This window comes from Sinocyclocheilus anshuiensis, unplaced genomic scaffold (genome assembly GCF_001515605.1).
Source record: "Sinocyclocheilus anshuiensis isolate Anshui unplaced genomic scaffold, SAMN03320099.WGS_v1.1 scaffold1148, whole genome shotgun sequence".
Taxonomy (NCBI): domain Eukaryota; kingdom Metazoa; phylum Chordata; class Actinopteri; order Cypriniformes; family Cyprinidae; genus Sinocyclocheilus; species Sinocyclocheilus anshuiensis.
Genome location: NW_015548259.1, coordinates 324608 through 336461, shown reverse-complemented (window position 1 = coordinate 336461; position 11854 = coordinate 324608). Strand labels below are relative to the sequence as shown.

Genomic DNA, 11854 nt, shown 5'->3' with positions numbered 1-11854 from the left:
TTTTTTTTTTTTTTTGCGTGGACTGTTCCTTTAATGTTCATTTATAAAAAATACTATTGTTCAGTGTTAATTCATATTGCTTCAGAATATATTAAATTATGTTAATTTATACATACATATTACTTTATATATAAACTTAAAATAGTAAAAATTTATTAGTATATATAGAAATTAACATTAGTTGTTAGTTTCAGATATATATTGATTAACTAATGATAATAAATTGATCCTTATTGGAAAGTCTTGCCAGGATTTATATAATTTTGTTGTTCACAGGAATTTTCTAACATAAACTGGGTTTTACAGTAAAAAAAAAAATTCCCCCTTGGCTTCTTGTGGATGTAGTCAGTGTTGCTCTGAAAGTTACTGTCGATTATAGTGCAGAGATATTTAAAGCTGATGACCTGCTTCACATCCTGTGCTGCCAGCTCGAGCATAACTTTCTAATCATGGCGCTTCGTCTTGGTGATATTAATGTGTAGGGAGCTGTTATCAAACCAGAAGACACGGCTGTCAACATACTGGAAATAGACTATTTACATCCTCCTAGCAAGCCACCAAAGCTGTATCATCAGCGTACTTGAAAGGAGCAGGTCACTGTTGTTACACTGCACTTGACTGCTATATATTAACATGATATAACAGGGGAGATGCAGCAGCACACATCCCTGAGGAGCGCCAGTCAGATGAGGTGCTGTTCATACGGACTTGCTGAAGAAGCGCTTTTGATGCAAAGGACCAACCTGCTATTCACATTTACATCATGTAGGTACTTTGGGGTTGGACTGTATTAAATGCAGAAGAGTTAGTTTTGTTCAAATGCTGTTGGACGTTATCCAGCATAGGTTAGCCTGATAAGCAAAATGCAAGGTGTCCATAAATTCACCTTTTTCAGATTAAAATTCTTTCTATATACTGAAGAGGCCCCATGCATTGAAGGAGAACTGATGTAAAATCAATGGGTCAAATGGCATTAAAAGATGTTGCACATGGAGTTTTGGGTACAGCGTTGTAAGATGTCCTTCCAGGCCAGGGTTAAATGTTTCGAAAACATTAGAGTAAACACAGATCCCTGCTGTGCAACACTCCTTTAAACCCTTCCCCTTCAGCACATCTCGATAACCTTCAAACCTAAGCTTTTAAAACTACTCAGACCTCAGGCAAGGTCTGTCAAAACAATATTCAAAATTTGTTTAGGTGGACTTAACTTTTTCTAGTTTGATAGCTTGAATACACATCAGAAATGTCAGCACACAAGAAAAATAAGAACAAGAGGTATTACAGTCACATTATTAACCATATTAACTACCAGATTTCTATCATAAAACCCTAGTTTTCTCTCTAAATCCTTCAGTAAATACAATGATAAAACAAATGCAAAATTGTTTCTTTTAATTTCATCCCCTTTGTAATCGTTAACATTTTCATAAGTAACTGTAATTTAATTACACATTTTTTATATTTAGATTGCATAAATGTAGCTCTGACACATCAAAAAAAGTTTATTAATACAACTTACTTTACTGCGCTAATCGCGATGAACCAATCACTGTCATGTTATTATCAAATACTTGCTGGAAATTTTCAGGTACATTTTTGGAAGGAATATTCACGTTTTATTGTAGGGGAGAGCAGGGTGATTTGAGCCTGCAGGTAAGTTGAGCCAGCCCTTGTTTTTAGACAACCTTAAACAAAACCGGTGGTATTACCAAACATATTTGAAGATTTAGCATCATTCTGTGATGGAGAGGGAACCATGCAATACTTGGTAACTACATTTAGGTTCAAAAAACTGTTTTTTTGCTGTTTAAAGTTATTTTTGTATGTCCAAGGAAACGTCCTGGGGTAAGTTGAGTCAGTGGCTCACCCCTTGGTTATAAAGTGATTATAAAGTATTATTTTAAGGTAATTCTACATTATATTTCATTAATTTTACACCAAACATGATTTTGATTTTGTTCTTTGTTTTGAACTTGATTTTGTTCTGTACATTTTAAATAGGCCTTGTTTATGAAAATTGGCCACTGACGTTTTTATGAAATTGTATTTCCCTGCAACATTTATAAGTGGGATGCTGAGTACTATTAGCCCATTTGTGTAAGGTCAGTTGCAGTCTTTTTTTTTTAATTCTTCAATTTGAACTTTTTGTTCTGAAATTTTTTACTAATTAAAAAAACGCCTTCAGAATTGTGAACTGTATCTTTAAATAAAACTTTTAAGAAGTCATACATCCATCCATTCTATTATCCAAACCTATACAGTCATGGTCAAAAATATCGGCACCCTTGGTAAATATGATCAAAGAAGGCTGTGAAAATTTATCTGATTGTTAATCCTTTTGATCTTTCATTAAAAAAATTCACAAAACTCTAACCCAGGGGTGTCCAAACTTTTCCTAAAGGGGGCAAGATTCGACGATGTGGAAACACTGGGGGGCCGGATGCTTCTACATATATATATATATATATATATATATATTATGTATGTGTGATGTTGAGTTGACAGTAGCAGTAGCTTGTGTTTTGTTGAGGACAAAAACCTGCAAATATCTTGTTTTTAAAGCTTTAATAATTATAACATAGAATGGCTTTATGGTATTTAATCTATTAACAACACATGAAAGCACAAACTGCATCAAAAATGTCTGTAATTTGGCCTATATTTCATAACTCCCTTACATTACATTAAATTGGCCTATATGCAGAGGCAGATAGTAACTAAGTACATTTACTTGAGTATTGTACTTAAGTACACTTTTTAAGTATCTGTACTTTACTTGAGTATTATTTTTTCTGGGAACTTATGACTTTAACTTCAAAGCTTATATAAGCTTCTGTATAAATATGCAACATTTCTGCCACAATATCAGTTACGGTTACTACAGTAAATCAAAATGTTGGTGATTTGTGGATTGAAAAGTATTCTTACTGCATTGTTGTCGCACAATGTTTTTCCTATTTTCCGCGTTAGTGTTGTTGAGAATGTCAGCGCTGTTTCATCTGCCTTTGACATCTGTGGTTGGTTTGTATGGAAACCTCTGCTCCAAACTCAAACGCTTCTCACAGCGCTGTTTAGTGGTCTCGTGATCGAGATCAGTCAACGAGTAACGCATTTGTTCTGAGCTCGCGCTATGCTGTCTTTAGGCAGAGTTAAAAATGGTCCGTGCAGCTATAGAAAATGAGTGTGGTGAACTGAAGAGGAGAAGCACCATCATGGAGCTGGGAATCTGAAGGGTCTGGAGAGATTTTGGATGAAGGAATGGTCTCTGATCTCTTGTCAGGTGCTCTCTAACCTCATCAGGCATTATAGGAGAAAATTTAGAGCTGTTAAACTTGCAAATGGAGGTTTCAAAAAGTATTGAATAAAAGGGTGCTATTAATTGTGGCCAATGTGTATTAGAGAAAAACATTTATTTCATAATGATATTTCCCCCCATTTTAAATTCTTATTATCCAATGAAAGGTTAGATTTTTGTGAATTTTTTTTTAAATAAAAGATCAAAAGGATTAACAATGCAGATTAATTTTCACAGCCTTCTTTGATCATATTTACCCAGGGTGCCGATATTTTTGGCCATGACTGTATGTCCTTATTAGGGTCGTGGGGAGCTGGAGCCTAACCCAGCGTCTTCAGCCACAGGTGAGGAAACTCTCTGGCTGAAAGGCCACATCACAAGGCTCACACATTTTAAGAAGTCATTTTTATTGAATTTCTATTTCTTTGATATAGCATGAAGTGAAAATGTTCAGTTTTACTTCAGCATAATCAGTGGCACAGTTTAACTCCATGTGGCTCAACTTACCCTCTCCCTACTGGAGGTTCAACTCACCCCGCTTTCCCCTACATATGAAATGTCTTTATTCAAAATTTAAGATTTAAATGCGGCTTAAAGCGCCCCCTTGAGGACGACACGTGTGATTCACAAGGTGTAACAGTAGGCGGCGATAATACACCACTTCTGTAACGAACCAAAGTGAAACAAAACAGAAGAAGAGTAGGTAGAGGCGTTCAAATCATGGCATAAAAGTCTCAGCCACGACATGAACAGACAACACCCATTAAAACAGCAGCAAATGCGTGTGGTCTGTGTGATCAGAGTTTAAATGCATCCAGATGTAATAAATACAGACTGTTTCACGGACATAAGCTTGCGAACAAAGCGGATAACACGATCGTGCTGGAGGTATTTGTTAGCAAACTTCAGGACACGACTCTGGCCATCTGCGGCTCATGCAAAACTCTGTTATTGCGGTACGGGCGCGTGTCCAAAGACGCAGAACGAATTAAAATGCTTATTGAGGATATGTGGAAGAAGACCAGAGAGAAACGGTGTGCGACTTCAAACACAGCATCATATGATGATGACAAAAACACTGCATTCTCCTCACTAAGTCGCTGTCAAAATACGTTACTTAGGTATGGAGGATAATACACAGTAAAATGTTGACTATTTCTTGACAAATTCTTGCCAGAGGCCAGATTTATGCAGGCAAACTATATTAAATTAATTAGGATTGTGATATATATAATGCTATGTAATAAAATTGTAGTCTAAACATTACTTGCCTACTATGTTTAAAATAGTAAATAAACAGTAGTATTACTCCTCCATAAATGTTTCAGACACTAGTGTGCTGCACTATTGTCATGTGCCCTCATCAGATTGGATATATGAGTGCTGTCTAGTTATCACCGTGGAAATATATATGGTTTAATTTTTTATTCATTTTTTATTTTTTTTTTACAATACATTTCTTTGTATTGTGACTAGATGTTTATAATGAGCTGTTAATTTCTTAAAAAAAAAAAAAAAAAAACTGCATCAAAACATTTACAGGTGAAACTAAGAACATACGAGGAGTTTCGACAGACTTTGCTTCAAACTGCAAAACATATTAAGGTCAGAATTAAACTATGTTTTCGGGTTATTTGAAAATGTTTATAGGTATATCTGACTTATTTCTCAATGCAGAAGTAGCCATTTCCTGTGAATGTGTAAGATTTCTGATTCATTAGCTGCTATAGGTAAATAACTAAATGGTCTGTCATTCATTTTTCCTCTGTCTTTTATTACATTGTATATTTTTAAAACAGGGACACTAATCTGACTGTACTGCTCAGTAAATAAAAAAAAAATAGACTTACAAACCAACATGAAAAACAAATTGTGATAAAATTCTGGATCACGATCCTGCCTGAAAAATAAATCAATATGATATTTTTGCCATATTGCCCACCCCTAAATAGAAGTTTTATTCGCACCACAAACCAATGTGTTTATGATTACTATAATAAATAATATCATAATAATGTGAAATAGTTTGCAGTATCAGGCAGCATAAATAACTGTTTTTGTACAGCTAATTGGAAGGGGTAATTCAAGTTAAAAATGGCTGTACACACACTTGCATTAAAAAATAATGTGGATAGACTGTAGTGTTACCAACTGTAGTGTTGTGTATTTGTCTGAAATGTATTTTGTTTCAGTTTCAGGCTCAGCACATAGAGAGGCAGATTAAGGAGGAGTTTGAGAAACTTCACCAGAGAGTCAATAAGGATAACTAAACTGTGGAAGGAAGAACAGCAGAAGAGTCAGACAGTGAATGAGAATATTGAGAAAATTAACACAGAGATTTCCTCTCTTTCAGACACTATCAGAGCCATAGAGGAGGAGATTCAAACTAAAGATGCTTTATTCCTACAGGTATGTGCATGTGTATTTACTTACAGCAGATTCAGGATACTGGACACAAATGCAAAAAAGTTGTTTTTGAAAAGTAACAAGTTTTGTTGTATAAGCTGTATTTTTTTGCAGAACTATGATGCCACTTTGAAAAGGTTTGTATCATTTCTTCTGTTGTTCTGAACTCAAACCACAGCATCACTGACTGCTGAGTGTTTCTCCAGTTTCCCAGTGTAAACCGCCGGATCCGGAGAACATTTCTGGAGTTCTGATCAGTGTGCCAAAACACCTGAGCAACCTGATGTTTACTGTGTTACAGAAGATGCAGAAAACTGTTGATTACAGTGAGTAAAGATCACAACAATTAATTCAGCTCCATCATAAGAGTAATTTGTTTTATTTCATGTTTATGTGTCTCTCTCTTCAGCTTCTGTGACCTTTGACCCCAACACTGCTCATTGTAATCTCATCCTGTCTGATGACCTGACCAGTGTGAGGTACAGCGATGAGGAACAGACACTTCCTGATAATCCAGAGCGATTCGATATGTTTGCGTGTTCTGGGCTCGGTGGGTTTTGACTCTGGCTCTCACTGCTGGGACGTTGAAGTTGGAGACAGTACAGGCTGGTTCCTCAGAGTGATGGCTGAATCTGCTCAGAGGAGGAATAAAATATTCTCAAGGAGTGGAATCTGGCTGGTGGCTCATTTCTGTGGTGAATATAAAGCACATGAACCACCACAATCACCAACTCTCCTCCCAGTGAAAGAGAAACTGCAGAGGATCAGAGTTCATATGATTACTATAATAAATAATATCATAATAATGTGAAATAGTTTGCAGTATCAGGCAGCATAAATAACTGTTTTTGTACAGCTAATTGGAAGGGGTAATTCAAGTTAAAAATGGCTGTACACACACTTGCATTAAAAAATAATGTGGATAGACTGTAGTGTTACCAACTGTAGTGTTGTGTATTTGTCTGAAATGTATTTTGTTTCAGTTTCAGGCTCAGCACATAGAGAGGCAGATTAAGGAGGAGTTTGAGAAACTTCACCAGAGAGTCAATAAGGATAACTAAACTGTGGAAGGAAGAACAGCAGAAGAGTCAGACAGTGAATGAGAATATTGAGAAAATTAACACAGAGATTTCCTCTCTTTCAGACACTATCAGAGCCATAGAGGAGGAGATTCAAACTAAAGATGCTTTATTCCTACAGGTATGTGCATGTGTATTTACTTACAGCAGATTCAGGATACTGGACACAAATGCAAAAAAGTTGTTTTTGAAAAGTAACAAGTTTTGTTGTATAAGCTGTATTTTTTTGCAGAACTATGATGCCACTTTGAAAAGGTTTGTATCATTTCTTCTGTTGTTCTGAACTCAAACCACAGCATCACTGACTGCTGAGTGTTTCTCCAGTTTCCCAGTGTAAACCGCCGGATCCGGAGAACATTTCTGGAGTTCTGATCAGTGTGCCAAAACACCTGAGCAACCTGATGTTTACTGTGTTACAGAAGATGCAGAAAACTGTTGATTACAGTGAGTAAAGATCACAACAATTAATTCAGCTCCATCATAAGAGTAATTTGTTTTATTTCATGTTTATGTGTCTCTCTCTTCAGCTTCTGTGACCTTTGACCCCAACACTGCTCATTGTAATCTCATCCTGTCTGATGACCTGACCAGTGTGAGGTACAGCGATGAGGAACAGACACTTCCTGATAATCCAGAGCGATTCGATATGTTTGCGTGTTCTGGGCTCGGTGGGTTTTGACTCTGGCTCTCACTGCTGGGACGTTGAAGTTGGAGACAGTACAGGCTGGTTCCTCAGAGTGATGGCTGAATCTGCTCAGAGGAGGAATAAAATATTCTCAAGGAGTGGAATCTGGCTGGTGGGTCATTTCTGTGGTGAATATAAAGCACACGAACCACCACAATCACCAGCTCTCCTCCCAGTGAAAGAGAAACTGCAGAGGATCAGAGTTCAGCTGGACTGGGACAGTGGAAAGCTGTTGTTCTCTGACCCTCTTACTGACACACACATACACTCCTTTACACACACTTTCACTGAAAGATTATTTCCATTTTTTGGTGTTGGCTGTAACATTTCTCCTCTGCACATCTAACCTGTAAATTCCTCAGTAAAAAAAACTCACTGTAGATCAAATTATTAAACTTAACACCCAGTTGTCTTCATTTAGTAATCTTTGACTCTGCTGCTGATTATGTTTAGTCATTTATGATAAATAAATAAACATGCTCATTGACCTTTTGATGCTAAGTCTATTAAAAGGCATGTATATATTTAAAGGGATAGATACCCAAAAATGAAAGTTCTGTCATCATTTACTCACCCTCAAGTTGTTCCAAACCTGTACACATTTCTTTCTCTTTATTTTTCTAAAATCTTTGTGTTTATATGAAGAAAGAAAGCCATAATTGTGCCTATTAATAGGTTACATGTCTCGTTCAGGTTAGGCAATTCAAATTTTACCTCTGATTAGATTGACAATGACAAAGTGACTTTTTTTAGTCATTTGTGATTACTGGATTTTTAAAAATTATTTGCGATTGCTCTCACAGCAGTTGTTATTGGCAACTAAAACTATTAATAACCTTAATTATATTTTTTGGTAATTATGCTGAGATAAAATGTCAATTTTATATGAAATCTTAAACTTAAAAAAATGAAATAATTAAAAAATAATGAAAATTAGAAATGTTGCCTTGGCAGTTAATTAAAATGTTTATGTACTTAAAGTACTAAAACGAAAATGAAAATAAATGAAGGCTATATAGAAATATGACAAAAGCAAATAAAATGAGTAAAATTTAAATGAAAACTGCACATGTAAAAGCTAATTTAAAAGATGAATCAATAATATAATTAACATTTTTAATGAAACATTTTAAAACTTGGCAAATTATTTTATTAATTTATTCATCCGGACTTTCAATGACTGTGGGAACCCTGAATAATCAACCATTTGAATTACAAATTGTATTTATTTAGCATTTTCAGAATTACTATTACTTTAGCATTTACATACTCACTGATTAACATGCTAGTTTCAAGCTATTACATGTTACACGTTACACATGTAAGTCCATCTTCTTGGTCTTAATGCCACAAAGATTTTTTCCTCCTCTCTGTCTTTCCTTCTCTTTCCACTATCAAACTCACTTTGTCTCAGTGGAGATCTGCAGTAGAGGGGTGCTGATTTCACTGGACTGGTAACTGCTGGTGACTCTAAGCAGGCAGCTGAGGAGCATGTCTTTGGCCCGTGCCGTCTCCATGTTCTGCTCACGGCTCAGCTGGAGAGTCATCTGATCCAGACTTGTCTGCAGTAACTCAGAGGCCATGACGGGCCTGGTCACCACGGCTCCCTCAGTCAGGTACTGCTTGTACAGCTCCAAAAGCTTCTGTTCCAGGTAGCCATTGAGCTGTGAGTTAGAGAGGGGCTGGCTGAACTGCAGAAGAGAGGGACGCTCGCGCCCACTTTCTTCCCTCCAGCGCCTCGAACTCCTGTACTCGTGGACCAGAGGAGGCAGGAGGGAGGGGGAGGGAACATCTCCAGACAGGAGGAAGGGCCCAGGCTGGGGGTTTTGAATGAGATTGCCCTGTACATCCCCTGCACAGGGGCTGAGCGGCAGCACCTGGCCACCAGCAATATGTAAATCGCTGTAATGCTGGCAGATGCTGTGGCAGCATGAAGGCACCAAAAAGGCCTCTGCTTCTGGGGCGTTTGTAAGCCTGGGAATATCCACACCTATGGCCAGTTGCCATCCTGCCTCAGGGTCCGTGGGGGAAGGATGAGCATCGCTCTGCTGGGTCTTGGTCCGGGTTGTATTTTCTAGAGATGTGTGGACGGAGCTTTGTGCTGAGAGGGGGCAACTTGGCAAAGACGATGATGGCACTGTGACCATGCAGCATGTTGGGGGATTTACACACTCACGTTCAGCTTCAAACACCAAACTCCACAGCTTACCTTCACACAACATCTACAGTACACAAACACAGAAGATAAATCGGTTCACACTGAACTCAGATGACCTAGCATTCAACAGTTTAAGGTCAGAAAAGAAAGAAAGAAATACTTTGTGCAAGGATGCATAATATTCATCAAAAGTGACAGTAAAGACTTTACAGAAATAACATTACAGAAATTTCTATTTCAAATAAATGTTCTTTAGAATCCGGGAAAAATGCATCACAGTTTCCACACAAAATAATGAGCAAGAAAAAATTTTCTTCAGAATTTTAGAATGATTTCTGAAGGATGATCATCATATCATATCATTGCTTAGTCCATCTCACATTACCCCAAGAATATAAAGTTAAAGTAATCTAAGACATTTTTGCATCTTTCACAATTTACTGTGATTGTCATTACCCAATACTTCAGACCAATTAAGAAGACTAGAATCCAGCTAGAATGTGGAAGACAAAAGGAGGATTATGGTACATAGATAGACAGACAGTTCCCTAAAGCTTACCTTTTTTTCTACTGAAGAATTTCTGATTGTTGAGCTGTGGTGGTGCTATGCAGTTATTGCAGTTGTTACTGTCTCTTTCGCTGAGTCTCCGCCGTTTTTAAGCACTGCTGTAGTGGTTTTTATTTCACTGTAAGTGAAAGTTATGCTATAGTTGTTCAGTTTTATGCTCCACTGCGGGAGGAAGTGAAAGTATTATGAAATTCTGTCTTCCATGTAAATTTGGAACCATATTTATGTGCATTTATAAATGCCTGTTCTCATGATCCAAGCTTGTTATATTACAATAGACTTAAATGAGCTGTTCGATTTGTGTAATGTGCTATTATCCATCAACAGGTTAAGAGTATTTCCACACACCTCAGACCAGCACACCTCCTTTGCTGTTTCCCCTAGATTTCCTGTTTTTGTAAGAGGAGGTCATTAGTAATTTCCATAATGGAGTGTCTTTAAGTACATAAAACATAAAAGCTATTGTGGTGAATAAAAGGACTGTCTGTGCTAATAGGAGATGGACCATGGTCCTATTCTGGGTATTGATTGGCACATTGTTGTATTCTGTAATTCTTTTTATCTCTCACGCTAATTCAAGCAGCTGTTATATTTGGCAGTTTCATTAGAATGAAAAAAATGTCTCTATAGACCGCATATTTCCTCTAATACCAACGTTTGCACCTGCAGCTATTCGGAATCTTATGTAACAGTGAATCTTTATTTCCCCAATGGAACCAAATAATCCAATTCCAATGTAATTTAAACCACTGACATGTAGATTGAATACACGTCTATGTAGTGCCGGTTAATCGGCTAAAGGGTTGGTGACAAAATGCTGCATCACCTACATTCATTATTCATGTGATGATCTGTCTATTTTAGGTAAAAATAAAGATTACCTGATGAAGCAACAAGTGAACAAGCACATATACACGCACATTATGCTTTCTCACAATGTTCTCATAATATGCACAAGAAGAATGTATATACTAGTTTTTAAGAGTAATGCCTATGAAAATAATCAGTACTTACAGGTGCATCTCAATAAATTAGAATGTCGTGGAAAAGTTAATTTATTTCAGTAATTCAACTCAAATTGTGAAACTTGTGTATTAAATAAATTCAATGCACACAGACTGAAGTAGTTTAAGTCTTTGGTTCTTTTAATTGTGATGATTTTGGCTCACATTTAACAAAAACCCACCAATTCACTATCTCAACAAATTAGAATATGGTGACATGCCAATCAGCTAATCAACTCAAATCACCTGCAAAGGTTTCCTGAGCCTTCAAAATGGTCTCTCAGTTTGGTTCACTAGGCTACACAATCATGGGGAAGACTGCTGATCAGACAGTTGTCCAGAAGACAATCATTGACACCCTTCACAAGGAGGGTAAGCCACAAACATTCATTGCCAAAGAAGCTGGCTGTTCACAGAGTGCTGTATCCAAGCACGTTAACAGAAAGTTGAGTGGAAGGAAAAAGTGTGAAAGAAAAAGATGCACAACCAACCGAGAGAAACGCAGCCTTATGAGGATTGTCAAGCAAAATAGATTCAAGAATTTGAGTGAACTTCACAAAGAATGGACTGAGGCTGGGGTCAAGGCATCAAAAGCCACCACACACAGACGTGTCAAGGAACTTAGCTACAGTTGTTGTATTCCTCTTGTTAAGCCACTC

General features: G+C 37.0%; 1 protein-coding gene and 2 long non-coding RNA genes across 4 annotated transcripts; 2 read left to right on the top strand and 1 right to left on the bottom strand.

Moving 5' to 3' along the window:
- The first annotated feature begins 4014 nt into the window (after nt 1-4014).
- Nucleotides 4015-6461, top strand: LOC107655486 (uncharacterized). 2 transcript variants are annotated; one of them, XR_001630440.1, is made up of 5 exons: nt 4015-4183; nt 5488-5704; nt 5816-5838; nt 5908-6027; nt 6111-6461. It is a non-coding gene; the product is annotated as an uncharacterized LOC107655486 (long non-coding RNA). The 2 variants fall into 2 exon arrangements; XR_001630441.1 differs by lacking the exon at nt 4015-4183 and adding an exon at nt 4823-4900.
- A 239-nt stretch (nt 6462-6700) lies between these two features.
- On the top strand, nt 6701-7866 carry LOC107655488 (uncharacterized). The gene is made up of 4 exons (XR_001630442.1): nt 6701-6901; nt 7013-7035; nt 7105-7224; nt 7308-7866. It is a non-coding gene; the product is annotated as an uncharacterized LOC107655488 (long non-coding RNA).
- Nucleotides 7867-8821: 955 nt separating this feature from the next.
- Nucleotides 8822-10276, bottom strand: LOC107655485 (uncharacterized protein CXorf21-like). Its single transcript, XM_016442976.1, has 2 exons — nt 10183-10276; nt 8822-9687 (listed from the first exon to the last, which is right to left on the bottom strand). Exon 2 carries the CDS (start codon nt 9685-9687, stop codon nt 8866-8868), a length of 822 nt encoding a protein of 273 aa, XP_016298462.1. The 5' UTR covers nt 10183-10276; the 3' UTR covers nt 8822-8865.
- Between the last annotated feature and the right edge of the window lie 1578 nt (nt 10277-11854).

Excerpts from the sequence above, each read along its gene's own strand:
- LOC107655485 (XM_016442976.1), bottom strand. The coding sequence starts at position 9,687 with ATGTTGTGTGAAGGTAAGCTGTGGAGTTTGGTGTTTGAAGCTGAACGT.